This window comes from Cebus imitator, unplaced genomic scaffold (assembly GCF_001604975.1).
Source record: "Cebus imitator isolate Cc_AM_T3 unplaced genomic scaffold, Cebus_imitator-1.0 Scaffold61, whole genome shotgun sequence".
Classification (NCBI taxonomy): domain Eukaryota; kingdom Metazoa; phylum Chordata; class Mammalia; order Primates; family Cebidae; genus Cebus; species Cebus imitator.
Window position 1 is genome coordinate 6,264,758 of NW_016107376.1, and position 17,097 is coordinate 6,281,854.

Consider the following 17,097-nt stretch of genomic DNA (forward strand, 5'->3'; position numbering starts at 1 on the left):
TGGTCTCGATCTCTTGACCTCGTGATCCACCCGCCTCAGCCTCCCAAAGTGCTGGGATTACAGGCTTGAGCCACCGCGCCCAGCTGAAATATGCTGCTTTAGCTGGAGGAGAAGTTGGTACCAGCGTTTTTCTGAGCGGATTTTTAAGCTCATCTTCCATGGCCTGTCACTGTACTTGGCACATAGCTGATGCTCAGAAAATTATTTTTTAGTTGGTTCCTTTCCAATCCCGGGGAGCAAGGATTTGCATATTTCTGGAGAAATCGCCAAGTTTTGTTGCCTGCGTTGCCCTGAGAACAAATCATGACATAAAGGAAAAGGCTTAAAATTTCTGCTTTATGGATGCTCTTGGGAGGGTGCAGGTCTGGTCCAGATTGGTCTGGGAGCCTCTGCCAGCCAAGCGTGGTGGCTCCTACCTTTTATCCCAGTGCTTTGAGAGGCCAAGGCCATTGACTTGAGGCCAGGAGTTTGAGACTAACCTGGGCAACATAGCAAGACCCGAACTCTAAAAAAAAAATTTTTTTTTAGATAGATTTTCGCTGTCTTGTTGCCCAGGCTAGAGCACAATAGCACAATCTCAGCTCACTGCAACCTTTACCTCCCAGGTTCAAGCGATTCTCCTGCCTCAGCCTCCCACGTAGCTGGGATTACAGGCATGCACCACCACACCTGGCTAATTTTGTATTTTCAGTAGGGACAGGCTTTCTCCATGTTGGTCAGGCTGGTCTCAAAGCCCCGACCTCAGGTGATCCTCCCACCTCAGCCTCCCAAAGTGCTGGGATCACAGGCATGAGCCACCACACCCAGCCTAAAAATTTTTTTTATTTAATTAGCCAGGCATGGTGGCACACACCTGTACTCCCAACCACTTAGGAAGCTGAGATGGGAGGAACACTTGAGCCCATGAGTTCGAGGTTACAGTGAGCTAGAATCACACTAGGGCGCACTCCAGCCTGGATGACAGAGACTTTGTCTCTTAAAAAAAAGAGTAGTTTAAGTAAACATCCTTGGGCCACATGCACAGTTTAGGTCTAAATGCTATCATTCTTGTTGATATTGAAATAAATGGTCTTTATTCAGTATCTTCAACATGCTTTGCTAATGATCAGATGACATCATCTCATCTCATCTGTAGGTGGGAGAACCAAGCCAAAAGCCAGAGTCACATTCTACAGGACCACATAAATATCAGGCTCACACTTCCAGAGCTCTTGTCCTTACCTCTTAATTTGATGGATGCAGGTTTAGCACGTGCCCTTGTAGGCCAGAGGGGGAGTGAGAAAAGAAAAGACAGACACCTTCTTTTTCAACTTTCAAGAATCAAACTGACATGGATCTGTCACCTTGGCTGTGCCCATGACCTCTAAAAGAATGATCCCAGGCCAGATGCAGTAGATCACACCTGTAATTCCAGTGCTTTGGGAGGCCAAGGCAGGAGGATTACTTGAGCCCAGGAGTTTAAGAACAACCTGAGAAACATAGTGAGAGCCGTCTACAAAAAAGTTAAATTCAGCTAGGCATGGTGGCATGCACCATGGTCCCAGCTACCCAGGAGGCTGAGGCAGGAGGATGACTTGAGCCCAGAAGTTCAAGGCTGCAGCAAATTATCATGGTGCCACTGCACTCCATCCTGGGCGACAAAGCAAGACCTTGTCTCGACAAAAATAAATAAATAAAAGTAATCTTTTTACAAATAGAAGTTAATAAAAGAGCAGTTCCTTGAGATCCTGACAGGGGCTGTATGCGGCAGGGCGGACAGCATGAGAAATCACAGTGGGTCAGAATTAGGGTCGCGGCTGATCGTGAATGCCATTCACCTCTTGGATCATTAGACAAACATGAGGTGACTTGATGCTGAAAAACTGGCAGAGGGCTAAGAGTGAGGAATTGTGCAAGATCGCATCAGTCTCATCCTGCACCACAGGCCCTATTTGCCCCAGGGGCAGCTCTGCGTAGTCATGATAAGTTGTGCAATGAGGGACAAAGCTGCAGGAAGGGAGCAAGCTGGGCTAAATATGGGCATTGTGTCCCACTTTCATGATATACGGTGTATTAGAGGAACAGAACCAATCGGATATGTATAGATACACAGAAAGAGACTTCTTATGAGGAGTTGGCTCACAAGATCATGGGGGCTGAGAAATCCCACAGTCTGCTGTCTGCAGTGGAGACCTGGGAAAGCCAGTGGTATCAGTCCAAAGGCCTGAGAACCAGGGAGCCAATGGTATAAGTCTCAGTCCAAGGACAAGAGAAGATGAGGTGTGATTTCCCAGCTCAAAAAGCGAGGGACAAAAAGAAAGAAAAATGAAAAAAGGGCAAGCTCCTCCATCCTCCATTTTTTGTTCTATTCAAGCCTTCAAAGATTGGGTGATGTCCACCCACACTGGGGGGGGTGGCCCGTTGAGTCCGTCAATTCAGGTGCTGATCTCATCCAGAAACACTCCAATAGACACAGCCAGAAACTGTTTAATCAGGGCAACCTGGGGCCGGGCACAATGGCTCACACCTGTAATCCCAGCATTTTGAGAGGCCAAGGCGGGCGGGTCACTTGAGCCCAGGAGTTTGAAACCAGCGTGGGCAACATGGTGAAACCCACATCTCTTCTAAAAATACAGATAGCCAGTTGTGTTGGTAGGCACCTGTAATCCCAGCTACTCAGGAAGCTGAGGCACGAGAATCGCTAGAACCCAGGAGGTGGAGGTTGCAGTCAGCTGAGATGGTGTCACTGTCCTCCAGCCTGGGCGACAGAGCAAGACCCTGTCTCACCAATAAATAAATAAACAAATAAATTGGGCAACCCTTAGCCTATCAAGTTGACGCGCAGAATACACCATCACAGACATGTTAACCAGTACACACACACACACACACACACACACACACACACACACAAACTACCCATCTGTTTTAAAAGAAAATGTTAGTAAAGATTCCTATACATGCTAAGACATACTGAAGAACAAAGGCAAAACTGTGGAGTTCAGATTATCTACAGACAGTTGTCAGCAGAAATAAATAATATAGACCTAATACTTGTAGTGTGTTTTATAGTTTCCAAATCACTTCGCCATTTATCCCTCCCCAAACCCAGTGAAATAATTGGAAAGGAAATTGTTATCCCCATTTTACTGATAAGGAAAAACAATCTAAAGGTCAGGTAGTTTAGTCCATGTCCCCAAGGCATGGGGTGGTTAAGACCAGAATACAGGACTTTCAGGGAAAAGTAGAAATAATCTTCAGGAGAATGCCATGATACTATAATCTTTAGATGTTTCGTGGGTAAGAATAAGCGTGATGTAAACTGGTGAGAATTCATTAGGAAAGGCCTTGGGCCAGCCCTGCCAGTGCTTCTGAGTGGACTTTGCAAGGATCGTCCTCGTCAAAATCTTCTCAACCTACCATGTGGTTGTCAATTACATTTTCTCATGGAATTATCTCATTCGTCTTACATGAGAGTTGGAATTCCTGCAATTCCGGACCGTGGTGGACTGCTTTTCATTAAGATTCTTGGTTAAGTGTAAAGACCACCACCAAGTTCCTCTGAGCAAAGAGGTCCTCCGACTCTCAGGACTCTTGGAGAACATCTGTAACACCTGCCATTTGGGGTTCCCACGGGGCTACTTGCTAGAAACACTTGGAGACCCTCGGATGAAAATCTTTCTGAGAATATTGTTAGCCATGGTACTGCTGACAAATGACCTCAGGCCTCTTCCTTTGGCAGTTCTGTCACTTGGGATAAGACAACATGGCGTGGGAGGAAGTGGTGCCGCCCTTCCCACCCCTACTCAGAGCACACCTGCACGCGCACACACACACTCCTGCAGATGGTCACAGTTTGTCTTTCCATACTATTTCTCAAAAGATCAAGGGAAGCAGCATGCATTATTCAGTAGTAAGGAAAGCAGATGTCCAAATGTGCACCCAGTGGCCACAGTCACCAAAAGACATTGCATTCCCTCCCGCCGGCATCGCCCTGGGCTTCTCCAGAGTCTCAAGGAAAGTTATTCCCTGCCCACCAGACAGCACAAGATTCCCAGGCAAGGTTCCAGCTCAGTGTAGGACCCTGCAGAAACACCTCCCCCGATGGCTGCAGGAGCACTGGGGGGCTTCACCATAGAGCTGTGGATTGCATAAGCACAGAGGAATGTCACACCTCAGCCCCTGCATAAGGCCAGATGGAAGCCACCCCCAAGTCTCCTGGAAGCCTCTTCTGCTCCTCCTCCCATGACCCCATTTTGTCCTTAGTTAAGGGGAAACCCCAGAGCCCCTGGAAAGAATGATATTTCACACCCTCTTTGTGGTCTCCTTCAGTGTAGTTCCCCTGCTTGAGCAGAAACTCATGAAAGAAGCCACCTCTGGCGAGGCATGGGGGCTCATGCACTTTGGGAAGCTGAGGTGGGCGGATCACTCGAGATCAGGAGTTTGAGACCAGCCTGGCCAACATGGTGAAACCCCATCTCTATTAAAGATACAAAAATTGGCCAGGCATGGGACACACACCTGTAAGCCTAGCTACTTGGGAGGCTGTGGCATGAGAATTGCTTGAACCCAGAAGGCGGAGGTTACAGTGAGCTGAGACTGTGCCACTGCACTGCATCCTGGGTGACACAGTGAGATCCTGTCTCAAAAAAAAAAAAAGAAAAAAGAAAAAAAAAAGCCACCTCTGGACTGTTGGAGAAGTCAGATAAGGAAAAGGGAGAGTCTTTTTTTTTTTTTTTTTTTAAAGGGAGGTTTGCTCTGTCACCAGGCTGGAGTGTAGTGGCAGGACCTCAGCCACTGCAACCTCCACATCCCAGTTTCAAGCAATTCTCCTGCCTCAGCCTCCTGAGTAGCTGGGACTACAGGCATGTGCTACCACACCCAGCTAATTTTGTATTTTTAGTAGAAATGAGGTTTCTTCATGTTGGCCAGGTTAGTCTCGATCTCTTGACCTCGTGATCCACCCGCCTCGGCCTCCCAAAGTGCTAGCATTACAAGCATGAGCCACCATGTCCGGCTGGAAGAGTCATTTATTTAATGTGATATGGGAGCACATTTCTGCTAGGAAGACCCCTGAAAACGTCTAATAACTCCTCTGTGTGGAACGTGGCTTTCAGGTTTTAGAGTACCAGGGGAAATCTGCAGAGTGAGCTGAAGCCTAAAGCTCTGCTCCATCGTGGTAGAATCTTAAGGATAAAGTCACCTGGAAGGGTGAAGTGTACAAGGGGGAAAATCTATCATGAACGAGTGACACTGGGAAATTGGGCAAAGACTGCCAGTATATTGGCACCCCAGACTGTTCCTGTCCACCCTGCCACCCTAGACTGTTCCTGTCCACCCTAGACTGTCCCTGTCCACCCTGCCACCCTAGACTGTTCCTGTCCACCCTGCCACCCCAGACTGTTCCTGTCCACACCCTTTCCATCTTTGTGGCGTTCTCTGAGAACATCCAGTGAAATGATCCTTAAACTCAATGTGTGTTAAATGGGAGAGGTCCGAAGTAATCACACAGCTCTTCCCAACAGATTTTGTAAGCATGAGCAGTGTCTGGGGCACCTCATTCTTTAATGATTTTCCCTCTCACTGGCCACATTTCGGCTCTCCCTGTTTTTGATATCTTCACTGGGAGATGGCCAAGGTCAGACTTTCCACCTGAAAAGTCACCACAGTAAAGGTGCCAGCTCTCACTTAACTTACCCTGAGAACAACTATGGTGAGAGAGAGCTTGGATCAATCAGGTTAGATGTTTAACGGTGCATTTAGTAGCTTTCCTGTGGATAACAGTTACATTATAGTTAATGTTCACCAAAGACAGTCTCCTGGAACCACATAATGGGCTGTGTAAAATAAAATAAAAGACCTTTCTTTGTTTCCCCCACCTCTATGCAGATATAGACATTTTCATTTAGCAGATGAATTAAATGGCAAACTGAAAGCTACATTCGCACTTAAAAGTGTTATTTTCTGATGGTTGGCTTTGAGTTGCACATCAGATAAGCCTCTCAGCAGACATTAAATATTAGCCCACAGTTGACCATTGGCTGCAACACAGGTGTAAATGTTTGACAGAAAAGCGTATATACAGCAGTACACTAACAAGTGCACTCCAAGGCATTCAGGTGGGAATGGAAATGAACATAGTGAGAGTAGAAACCATCTATTGTGGAAACCCTGGACAGTGTGTCTGTGAAGCCATTTTACACTGTTAAATGATTTACATTCTGATAGGATCTGCTGATCCCGGAACTGCAATTCCAAACATTCTTCCGCATCCCAGCACTGACAGTCTCTATCAAGCCGCCATAAAGCTGTTTCAGCTGGTGAGACGTAAGGAATTATTGTCCCCAATTTCTTCCTTATAACTCTCATGAGTTATTTTGTTTGAGATGGAGTTTTGCTCTTGTTGCCCAGGCTGGAGTGCAATGGTGCGATCTTGGCACACTGCAACCTCCGCCTCCCAGGTTCAAGCAATTCTCCTGCCTCAGCCTCCCAATTAGCTGGGATTACAGGCGTGTGCTACCACACCCAGCTAATTTTGTATTTTTAGTAGAGATGGGGTTTCACCATGTTGGTCAGGCTGGTCTGGAACTCCGGACCTCAGGTGATCCGCCCACCTCACCTTAGGTGACCCACCCACCTTGGCCTCCCAAAGTGCTGGGATTACAGGAGTGAGCCACTGCGCCTGGCCTCGTGAGCTTTTTTAACCCATACTTATAAGGTGGTTCCAGAGCAAATATTAGTATCCATCTTTGAAATTCCCGGGCCTGAAAGAGCCTGAATGATATCTCTCCTTCAAAAGATTCAGGTGTGCTTGAATGCATTGTTTTAAATTGCAGAAGCCAGTTCTGGACCTCTCAAAAAATAATTAGAAAATCCATGAATCAGAGTCTGGCTTGTAATGCCAGTGAAAGGAAACTCTTGTTAAGCAAACTCAGATTATAGATATTGTTCTGAGAATATGTTGGCTGCAACTGAGTCTCTCTTGATTTGGGGGGAAATGTAAGTCCTAGGCACGGTCACATACTGGACAAGTAGTTGGGGGTTTGTTCCCAATCCCTAAAGTGCCATGAAGGCCCTGTGGTTTTGCAAAGTCCCTTAATGTTTTTGGATTCCATTCTCAGTCAAAGCGCAGGGTCAGGCTGGCTGGTCTCTAAACCTCTCCTACCTGTAACTTTCTGTCACCCAGTCAGCCACTATGGGATCTAATGATATTAGGGAAAGAAAAATAAAGATGGACATTTCAGCTTAAGCTTGATACCAGAAATTTATCAATTAAGTTGTTTATTATTCTGTCATGCTGAGGAACTCCAGGCTTCTCTTTGTCTTTAATACGTGAACTATGTATAAGGAGAGAGTATTGTGCACTTAGAAGTTTATTAAGAAGGTAGATCGTGTTTTCATGTTTAGTGGGTTTGTTGGTGGTTTTGTTTGTTTGTTTGTTTGTTTTTTCTCTTGAGGCAGGTCTTTGTCACCAGGCTGGAGTGTAGTGGCATGATTATGGCTCTCTGTAGCCTCAACCTCCCCAGGCTCAGGTGACCCTCCCACCTCAGCCTCCCAAGTAGCTGGGACTATAGGCATCACCACGCCAGGCTGATTTTTATATTTTTAGTAAAAATGGGGTTTCACCATGTTGGCCAGGCTGGCCTCAAACTCCTGGGCACAAGTGATCCATCCACCTTGACCTCCTAAAGTGCTGGGATTACAGGCATGAGCCACCACACCCAGTTAAGTGTTTTTACCATACACATACCCACCCACCCCCCACCACACACACGCACGGAAATCTTTGGATGTGATGGATATGTTTATTTATTACCTTGATTGTGATAGTGGTATCATGGGTATATGCATCTGTCCAAACACATCAAACTGCATTAGACATATGCAGTTTTTGAGGTGTTTCAGTAATACTTCAATAAAATTGGTTTGGCTGGGCACAGTGGCTCACGCCCGTAATCATCCCAGCACTTTGGGAGGCCAAGGAAGGCAGATCACCTGAGGCCAGGAGTTCAAGACCAGCCTGGCCAACCTGGTGAAACTCTGTCTCTACTAAATACAGAAAAATTAGCCAGATGTCATGGTATGCACCTGTAGTCCCAGCTACTCAGGAGGCTGAGGCAGGAGAATCACTTGAACCTGGAAGGTGGGTTGCAGTGAGCCAAGATCGCACCACTGTACTCCAGCCTAGGCAACACAGCGAGACTCTGTCGCAAAGAAAAAAAAAAGAAAAAGGTTGTTTGAAAAGATATGAACTATAAATATTCTGAAATACATATTTCAAAAATATAAATATAGAGAGAGAGAAAAAAAAAAGAATTTTTTTCAGAAACCAAGGAGAGGTTTAAGTGCTTTTAAGACCAAGTCTCTAGATCACAATTAAGTATTTGGGGGAAGAACTAATAGGCAGAAACATTTTTTTTTTTTTTTGAAGCTGAGTCTCATTCTGTTGCCCAGGCTGGAGCATGGTAGCGTGATCTCAATTCACTGCAAACACTGACTCCCTGGTTCAAGTGATTCTTCTGCGTCAACCTCCAAAGTAGCTGGGATTACAGGCATGTGCCATTATGCCCAGCTGATTTTTATATTTTTAGTAGAGACAGAGTTTCTCCATGTTGGCCAGGATGGTCTTGATCTCTTGACCTTGTGATCTGCCCACCTTGACCTCCGAAAGTGCTGGGATTACAGACCTGAGTCACTGCGCCCGGACAACATTTTTAAACTTACACTCTGTAGCAATGCTGACCAAGAGAACTTTCTACAACGCTAGAAATGTTCTGTATCTGAGCTGACAGCACATACTCACTAGCGACACTGAACTACTCAGCACATGAAAGAAATGTGACTCGTACAACCGAGAAACCATTTTTTTACATTTTATTTAATGTTAAAGAGTCACAATCCCACTATAATATTTCTTTCAAAAAAAGCCTTTCAATAAAGCCTTTCTTTCAATAAAGTTCTGAAGTTTAGTTTATAAAGAAAATGCATTTGGTTGTCAAGCATTCCTAGTCCCGTGATTAACAACACGAACAAACAGGTCTGTAAAATGGTGGGGCCTAGTCCACCTCTTAATTTCTCGGAAGACTTAAAGATGAGGCATTTGAGATAACTGTGCAGACCCAGGTCTGCTAGTCCCTCCCAGCTCAGAGCAGTAAAGAGGATGTGGGGAGCGTTTAGGACTGAATAAGGTCTCAGAGACTCAAGATGTGCTGTGAGTATTGGAGATTCTGAGAAATTCCTCAGAAAAGGAGGCTTTTTTTTTTTTTTTTTTGAGCCCAGGTCTCGCCCCATTACCCAAGCTGCAGTGCATTGGTGCTATCACAGCTCACTACAACCTCGACCTCTGAAGCCAAGAGATCCTCCCACCTCAGCCTCCAAAACAGCTGTGTCTACAGGTGTACACCACCCTGCCTGGCTCATTTTTTCATTTTCTGTAGAGACGGGATCTCATCATGTTGCCCAGGCTGGTCTCAAACTCCTGGGCTCGAGTTATCTACCCAAAGAAGAGCTGTCATTTTAAAAGAAGAAAAAAGTGGTTGTTCAATACCAAACCTCTCTTCCTTTGCTGCTTTTTCCTTTCAGGAGCTCATTGACGTTGACAGTGAAGTGGTGTTTGAATTAGCTTCCTATATTTTACAGGTAAGTTGTTCTCCTCCTCTTCATGTCCCAGCGCCATACGTAGAAGAAAAGAAAGAAGACTTACAGGGCGTGGCCAGCAGCCGTATCCACTCACTACTTGTCATCTTACCTTTTTTTAGCCACAAGCTACAAAGAGCAATAGAGACACGGGTGGATACCATAGCAATAAACAGGGGTTTATAGTGTTTCAAAATGTTAAGACAGCAAATCCCTGTAAAGCAAAGTTGTGTGTTTAACCCGAGCCTGGGAGAAACAGATCACATACTGACCCCATTTTCTTTGGTACTGCCACGCTGGAGAAAGCCAAGTGAATACAGTTAGTTGCCAAAAAATCATATTCTGCCCCCTTGAAAGACAAGGAAAAGCTCTTTAGGTTTTGAAAAATATATATATGTTGCAGAGTATTAGCTTAATAATGACACGATCAGTTAAAATGATGTCACTTCTTTAGTCCTTTAACAAGTATTTATTGAGCAACTACTATGTTCAAGGCATTGTCCTGGATTTGCTAAAGTTTCCCTGGTCCCTACCTCCAGAGTCTTCAGTATAATTTGGAACTAGCGTAAAATACAAACCAAAACAAAAAGCAACCCTAGAAATGAACAGTTCTATCCAGAGACATGTTCATATTTAGAATGTTTAAACTAGAACATGTTATACCCAGGCTTAGAGGTGGAAATGTGCATTTTGTTATGAATCACTGTCTTTGTATACAACTTTCTAGAGTTTAATTTCATGTCTCATATTCAAATGGCAAAGGTATACATTCCATTTTAATTGTATTCTGCAGCAAATAGGATGGTAGGAAGCTGAACTCATTCAATAGAGAAACTGTCGTGATTATAGAATGTACTTTAAAGCATCTAACACTGGCTTAGTGTGTTCTGCTGATGTTGAATTTTCTCTTCTACAGGAGGCAAAGGGAGATTTTTCTAGGTGAGTTTACTATTTTTTTTCTGGTTTAAAATGTAAGCCCTTGCTTCTCTTATTAAAAGAAACTATTCACCGTGTCCTTTTTAGGTGGACAGTTTATTAATGTTACATGTTAATAATGAGATCTAACACTCAACTTGCCAACTGAAACAGATAGAACAGGCAGAGAAAACACAGTAATAGCAAGGGAGATATTCTCCACTACATGCAAAGCCCAGAAATTGCTGGAAAGCTGACATTCGGGCCCTGTCACACGCCCATTGTCCTGAGGTTGGACAGGCTACTCAAATGTCTCGTGGAGGCTTGAATCACCACTGTGGCATGACTATGGTTGCAGCTAACCCAACAGTTTTAACAAGTATGTGGACGTCTTTTTTTCTCTCAATGTAGTCCCTGCCCCTCAAGGGACAAAATGTCTTACAGGGAAATTTCATTCATGAAAGTATTACAACATAAAATCATCCCACCTCTGCTTTCCTTCTGTCTTAGGATATTGTGTTGGAGAAAATATAAGCAGACAACTACTGGGAATCTGTAAATGGTGTTAATAACCCTGTAAAACTGCAAACTTGTTATCTATTTCATTCTTCACCATGTGTTGATCGCTGAAATTGTCCTGAAATCTCTCGTGATCATCACCAGATCCTGCACAGAGCAGAGGGTGTAGCCAGCCACTAGCAGGACTGTCTGCTCAAAGACAGATATTATTCCTGGGATTCTGTTTGATCAAAGTTTAGAGACAAAAAGAGTGAACTACGTGAACAGGAAAGGAAAGCATCAAGGCATAAAGTTCTGGCCCATCAACAGGAAATTAGCAAATTAGTGGTAAAAGGAAACACAAATCATACCTCTACTCCATCTAAGAACCTGTGTGTTTCCCCATGCTTTGAGGGATTTCATCTGTAAATACAGCAAAAACTACTTCTGTTTGTGGCCACCTGTACTTGGCTGTCTTTGTCACTGGATTTTCAGGTCTCAACTGCTTTCTTCTTGCTCTCCTTGTACATTTCTCAGGCTTTCTTTTTATTATTATTATTATTTAAATTTTTTCAGAGACAGTCTCCTTTTACCCAGTCTGGGGTACAGTGATGTAATCATGACTCACTGTAACCTCCAACTGCTGGGCTCAAGTGATCCTCCTGCATCAGCCTCCTCCCGATTAGGTGGGACTACAGGCATGAGTCACTGCACTGGGCTAGTTATTTTTTTGTAGAGATGGGGTTTCACTATGTTGACTGTTCTTAGTAGACATTTCGGCAAAAGCAAATACTTATTTTATAGTCTAAAACAAGGATCAGCAAGCTTTTTTTGTTAAGAGCCAGATTGTGAATATGTTGAGTTTTGCATGCAGTACAATCTCTGTTGCAATTATACAACTCTTCCTCAGTGCAAAAGCAGCCCCATAGGATAAGTAAATGAATGAGCCTGACGGCATTCCAATAAAACTTTATTTATGGATACAGAAATTTGAATTTAATACAAATGTTCATGTATCACCAGATACTGTTCTTTTGATTTCTTTTTTTTTTTTTGAGACAGAGTCTTGCTCTGTTGCCAGGCATCAGGCTGGAGTACAGTGGCACGATCTGGGCTCACTGCAGCCTCCGCCTCCTGGGTTCAAGCAATTCTCCTGCCTCAGCCTCCCAAGTAGCTGGGACTACAGGCACATGCCACCACACCCAGCTAATTTTTGTATTTTAGTAGAGATGGGGTTTTACTATGTTGGCCAGGATGGTCTTGATCTCTTGACCTCATGATCCGCCCACCTTGGCCTCCCAAAGTGCTGGGATTACAGGTGTGAGCCACTGCACCCAGCCTTGATTTCTTTTTCTAATTGGTTAAAAATGTAAAAGCCATCCTTAGTTCATAGGTAATACATAAGCAAGCAGAGGACTGGATTTGTCCAGGGGGCTGCAGTTTGCTGATTCTAATCTCAAATCCCATCTCTTCAAGCTCTGTTCGAATATTTGTATAAAAAGACTTCTAGGCCCCTTTTATTTAAGTTTTCCAAGTTTTTGATACAAAGCAGTGGCAGTCAATTTTTAAATAGACAATGACTGTAACTAGCCTTGGCTGCAGACCTTGAACTTTGTAGGTGGCCAGTAACCATTTAGTGCATTTGCAGAACATATGTTTTCAGGTTATAGAAACTAAATCCTTGTTACAATTTTTCTTTGTTACTGTTTTATGACGTTCATTTGGCCTTGGAATTTGAGGTTTTGATAAGTGCCAGTCCACATTTACTTACAAAGATTTCTGAAGTCCCATGAAAAAAATGATTTAAAAACCACAAATCCAATGGATTCCAGTGTCTAGTCTACTTACTCTGAAGATACGATTTTCCCCCCACATTTCTTTCGCCAGCTCTGAACTCTGCTGTAAATATTTTTTATTTTGAGAGTACCCTGACAGGATGGAATGTCAACTGGGAATAGCATGATCTGGCCCCCGGATCATGGGAACATGTGGCCACATGGATTGCCAGGGAGAAGGAAGTGTAGGCCTGGCCTCAGCAGTAATTCATGGCCCCCTAATGAGCTTTTGGAATGCCAGCTTGTTGGCTGAATTCAAAGAAACAAAGGATCCGGGTTGTGCTCCATTTGTCAAAGTGCTACTGCTACCCAGCAATTTGTTTGTAAGGGCAGCTCTCTGGGAAGAGAATTCACTGTCAGGAGAGGGGAGAGGTCAGACATTTTATCCATAAGGTCTGTTTACTCCATGGACAGTGTGGGTGATCTGTTACATGTGAGTCCCTGATAAACACCCTTTTTCTGTAGCAGGCCCATGCTAGTAAAGCCATCTTCAGAGATCCAGAGAAACTAGTAAACTTGAGTGGCCTAAACTTTTGGAGTAAGAGAAGTAATTACACATTCCTTCCCATCTACTTCTGGGAAGATACCCAACACATTGAAATTGACCACGTTCGCTTCAGTGGCTAAGCATTAGGCATTTTAGGTGTCTCACTCTCATAACTTATATAATTTATATAAAATTTATGTTTTTTATAGAAAGTTGTTTTTGCTCTTGATGCAGGATTTTTTGCTCCTTAGTTCAGCTAAAATTCAGGTTCTTGTCTCACGACCAGGAAAAATTAGGCATGCAGACCTCATTGAAGGGTGAAGAGAGTGGACTATTAGGCAAAAAGAAGGCTCTCAGCAAAGAAACAGGGGTTCTGCCAACAGGATCCCACCTCACAGATTGAATGCCAGGCTCCTCCCCTGCATAAGGTGTGAATTCCTGGTGGCTCCACCCCCTTCTCCCAGTGTGCATGTGGGCTCCGGTCCCTCGCGGGCACGCCCGGGCAAGACCCAGTGCAGATTTCCTTGTCTGCATCTGCTTGCCTCCTGCATCTATCACTATGTTATTAAATGCATGACTATACAACCTTAGTTGTATTTAAAAGAATGGCTTTGACTTCTATACTGTAGATATGTTTTCCTGAATAATATTAATAAAATATCAGCCTAGAGCACACAGAACCCTAGGGAAGGCTTTTCTAGCTATAATACAGGGTCTAGAGTTGAATCTAAGATATTCTAAAATATAGAGGATCCAATAACCTTTTAAATGAATGGCCACCACAAAAGATAAGGTAACTCTTTCATAGCCTGAGAGGTCTGAATATATAACCTCCCAAAAGGCTATTTTCTTCAGGATACTATTATACTAGATATCTACATTTCAGGGACTGTATCCAAATTACATTTATGTGGAATGAGTATTAATCCATAAATTATGGGAGCAGTTTCCTTGAGGTACAAGAGAAAAGAGGGTTACTTTTACAAAAGAGAAGTCAAGGGCTGGGCACGGTGGCTCAGGCCTGTAATCCTAGTACTTTGGGAGACCAAGGTAGTGGATCACCAGAGGTTGGGAGTTAGAGACCACATTGGCCAACATGGTAAAACCCAATCTCTACTAAAAATACAAAAATTAGCTGGGCGTGATGGTGGACGCCTGTAATCCCAGCTACTCTCGAGGCTGAGGCAGGACAGTTGCTTGAACCTGGGAGGTGGAGGTTGCAGTGAGCCGAGATTGTACCATTACACTCGAGACTGGGCGACAAGTGCAAAACTCTCAAAAAAAAAAAAGAAGTCAAAAGTGCTGATACACCTTAATAGAAAGAGAACTATATAAAGTCAACTCTGAACTGTAACCAGCCTTTCTTATGAAACTCACTGGCTCTTCCGTTTCTTCTTTTGGGCTCCCTTTTTTGCTCAGCAGATGCCCGAAGGCTTATTCTTACACAACTCTCTTTTCTTTCCCGTTAACAGAATAGCTCACTTCCTTGTCATGGTGGACTTTACACTGAAATGTCAGGTTTGGCGTGCTGAGTGAGAGAAACTGACTGTAATATAGATAGATAATTAGTATTTTCCGCCATAGGAAGAGATACGGGCCACACATGTTCATATTCTACCACATGGTGGACAAATTTTTATGATACCTCTAAAGGTTTAGGAAATAGTCTTATCTAAAAATAACATTTTTTCACTTTTATTGTTTTCCTTAGCACAGCATGTAGTAATCTCATTTCATTTCCTGATGTATATACATGTAAAACAAAGAACCTCATGTCTGTCGACAATCAGGAAGTCAGTAGAGTTGGCATTTCTGTTTAAAAACAATTCAGAAGCCTCCAAGCTGTTAACAAAGGCAGCTGTGGACCAAATATTTGGAAGACAAGAGCTGATGCAGTTTAAAAACAAAACATTCTCTCTCGATAATTGCTGTTGACCATTGGTCAACTAACAGACATTATCTATGATTCATACATACTTTATTCATCGTAAACACTGCAGGACTTTGAGAATGGAGCACTGATGTTTTCTATTTCAAAACTTTTTTCAACTCTTGGATTATGGTAGAAAAACTAATATTCTCTTCCTTAAAAAGTTCAGTGCAGAGAATACCTCATTTAATGGACTGATAGGACATCCACATTTTCTAGTTACATTCTAATTTACTTTAACATAAGTTTTATTGCAACTCTGTATTAAGGGAGGTACTACATACAAAAACCTGCTCTTTTGGTCTTTGTCTCTAACGAGACCTTAACCGAAAACCTTATTAGTCAATCTCCTTACCCTGATTTTGAGAATCACTTCAACTCTGTCAGCCCTTCTGATCTTTCTAAAAATGTGCCACAAATTTTCTTAAAATAACAACTTTAAGCAATGCATGGAGGCTCATGCCTATAATCCCAGCACTTTGGGTGGTTGAGGCAGACGGATTGCTTGAGCCCAGAAGTTCAAGCCAGCCAGAGCCACATGGCAAAACTCCGCCTCCACTAAAAATACAAAAACAATTAGCCAGGCATGGTGGTGTGTTCCTGTATTCCCAGCTACTTGGGAGGCTGAGGCAGGAGGACCGGATGATCCCGGGAGGCAGAGGCTGCAGTGAGCCGAGACTGCCTCACTGCACTCCAGCCTGGGTAACAGAGTGATGAGACCCAGTCTCAAAAAATAAAATAAAAAACAATATTTAGCATTTTACAACATTGAAACATTTTAAAAATGTTTTGTGCTAAACAATGCAAATCATAAATGCCAAAATCACACTATCTTTGAAAGAATGGTCCATACATTAACAGACACAAGTAAAAAAAATCTGCTCTATAGAATTTTTTGCTCACAAGATTTATTGAAACCAGATCGGTAAAGCTATGTTACTCTGGACCATCTTCTGGGATCTGGAAATACCTTTGTTTCCGAGGACTGGATATACTGATGCTAATCACTAAAACAGGATTCTCCCAGCATGAAATTTATTAGGACCAGAAAGCAAATACCACCTAAAAAAGACAGACAGTAAGGAAATTCCATGTAAAGATTCTTGGGCCACATTTTGCTTACCTGGCGGACTCTGTTCAGCAGAGTCCATCGCATGCTTAAGAGGCAATGGGCGGCACCCTGTGTCTCAGGCTTGCTATTCCAAATAAACACAGTCACCAAAGGAAAAGAACTCATGTTGTGATTGAAGACTTGGGGGTCAGTTTATACGACATCTGTTCCAGATGAAATGCCTGTCCAAGTGAGAGAATATCAGCTTATCAGAGCTTAGTGTGTAGTGGCTAAGAAATCTTAGTGTATGCCTGTGGTGTGAATCTGCAAGTTAACTAATTCTGTTTCCTTAAAACAAAAACTGAAAAACAGCTTGCTTTTAGAAATGAAACAATTCATCACCTAATCAATAGAAACAGATAGCAGTCCCTCATTAACAGGGAAAATTGATTTTCACCTCCATTTTAGGAGAGGAGTTGGAGTATTTATTTCTGCTGAAAAATTCCCATTAACTTCCACAAACCACATGTTATTAGGTGCCCAGGAGAGCAGTTAGAGGCAAACATGTGAAGACCTTTTAGTATTTTATCTTCTATAAATCATGGGATGGTGTGCTCACTAGTGTGGAGGGAAAAAAAAATTCTATCACCAAAAAAAAAAAAAGTACCTTCTTGATTTTTTTCTTTTTCTCTTTGAAATCTGTTCTGACTTTACAAAGAGCCATTTGTGAATTAATATAAACTCAGCTAAACTTACTGGTATCTGA

The 17,097-nt window shown here is 43.2% G+C and overlaps 1 protein-coding gene across 10 annotated transcripts in view; it reads left to right on the forward strand.

Moving 5' to 3' along the window:
- FRMD4A (FERM domain containing 4A) overlaps positions 1-17,097 on the forward strand; it is a 679,547-nt gene that overhangs the window by 548,242 nt on the left and 114,208 nt on the right. For all 10 annotated transcript variants that reach the window (XM_017529828.2, XM_017529827.2, XM_037739021.1 and 7 more), the window contains 2 exons: positions 9,562-9,618; positions 10,532-10,554. In XM_017529828.2, the coding sequence (XP_017385317.1) occupies positions 9,562-9,618; positions 10,532-10,554 (80 nt within the window). The remainder of the gene's footprint in view (positions 1-9,561; positions 9,619-10,531; positions 10,555-17,097) is intronic.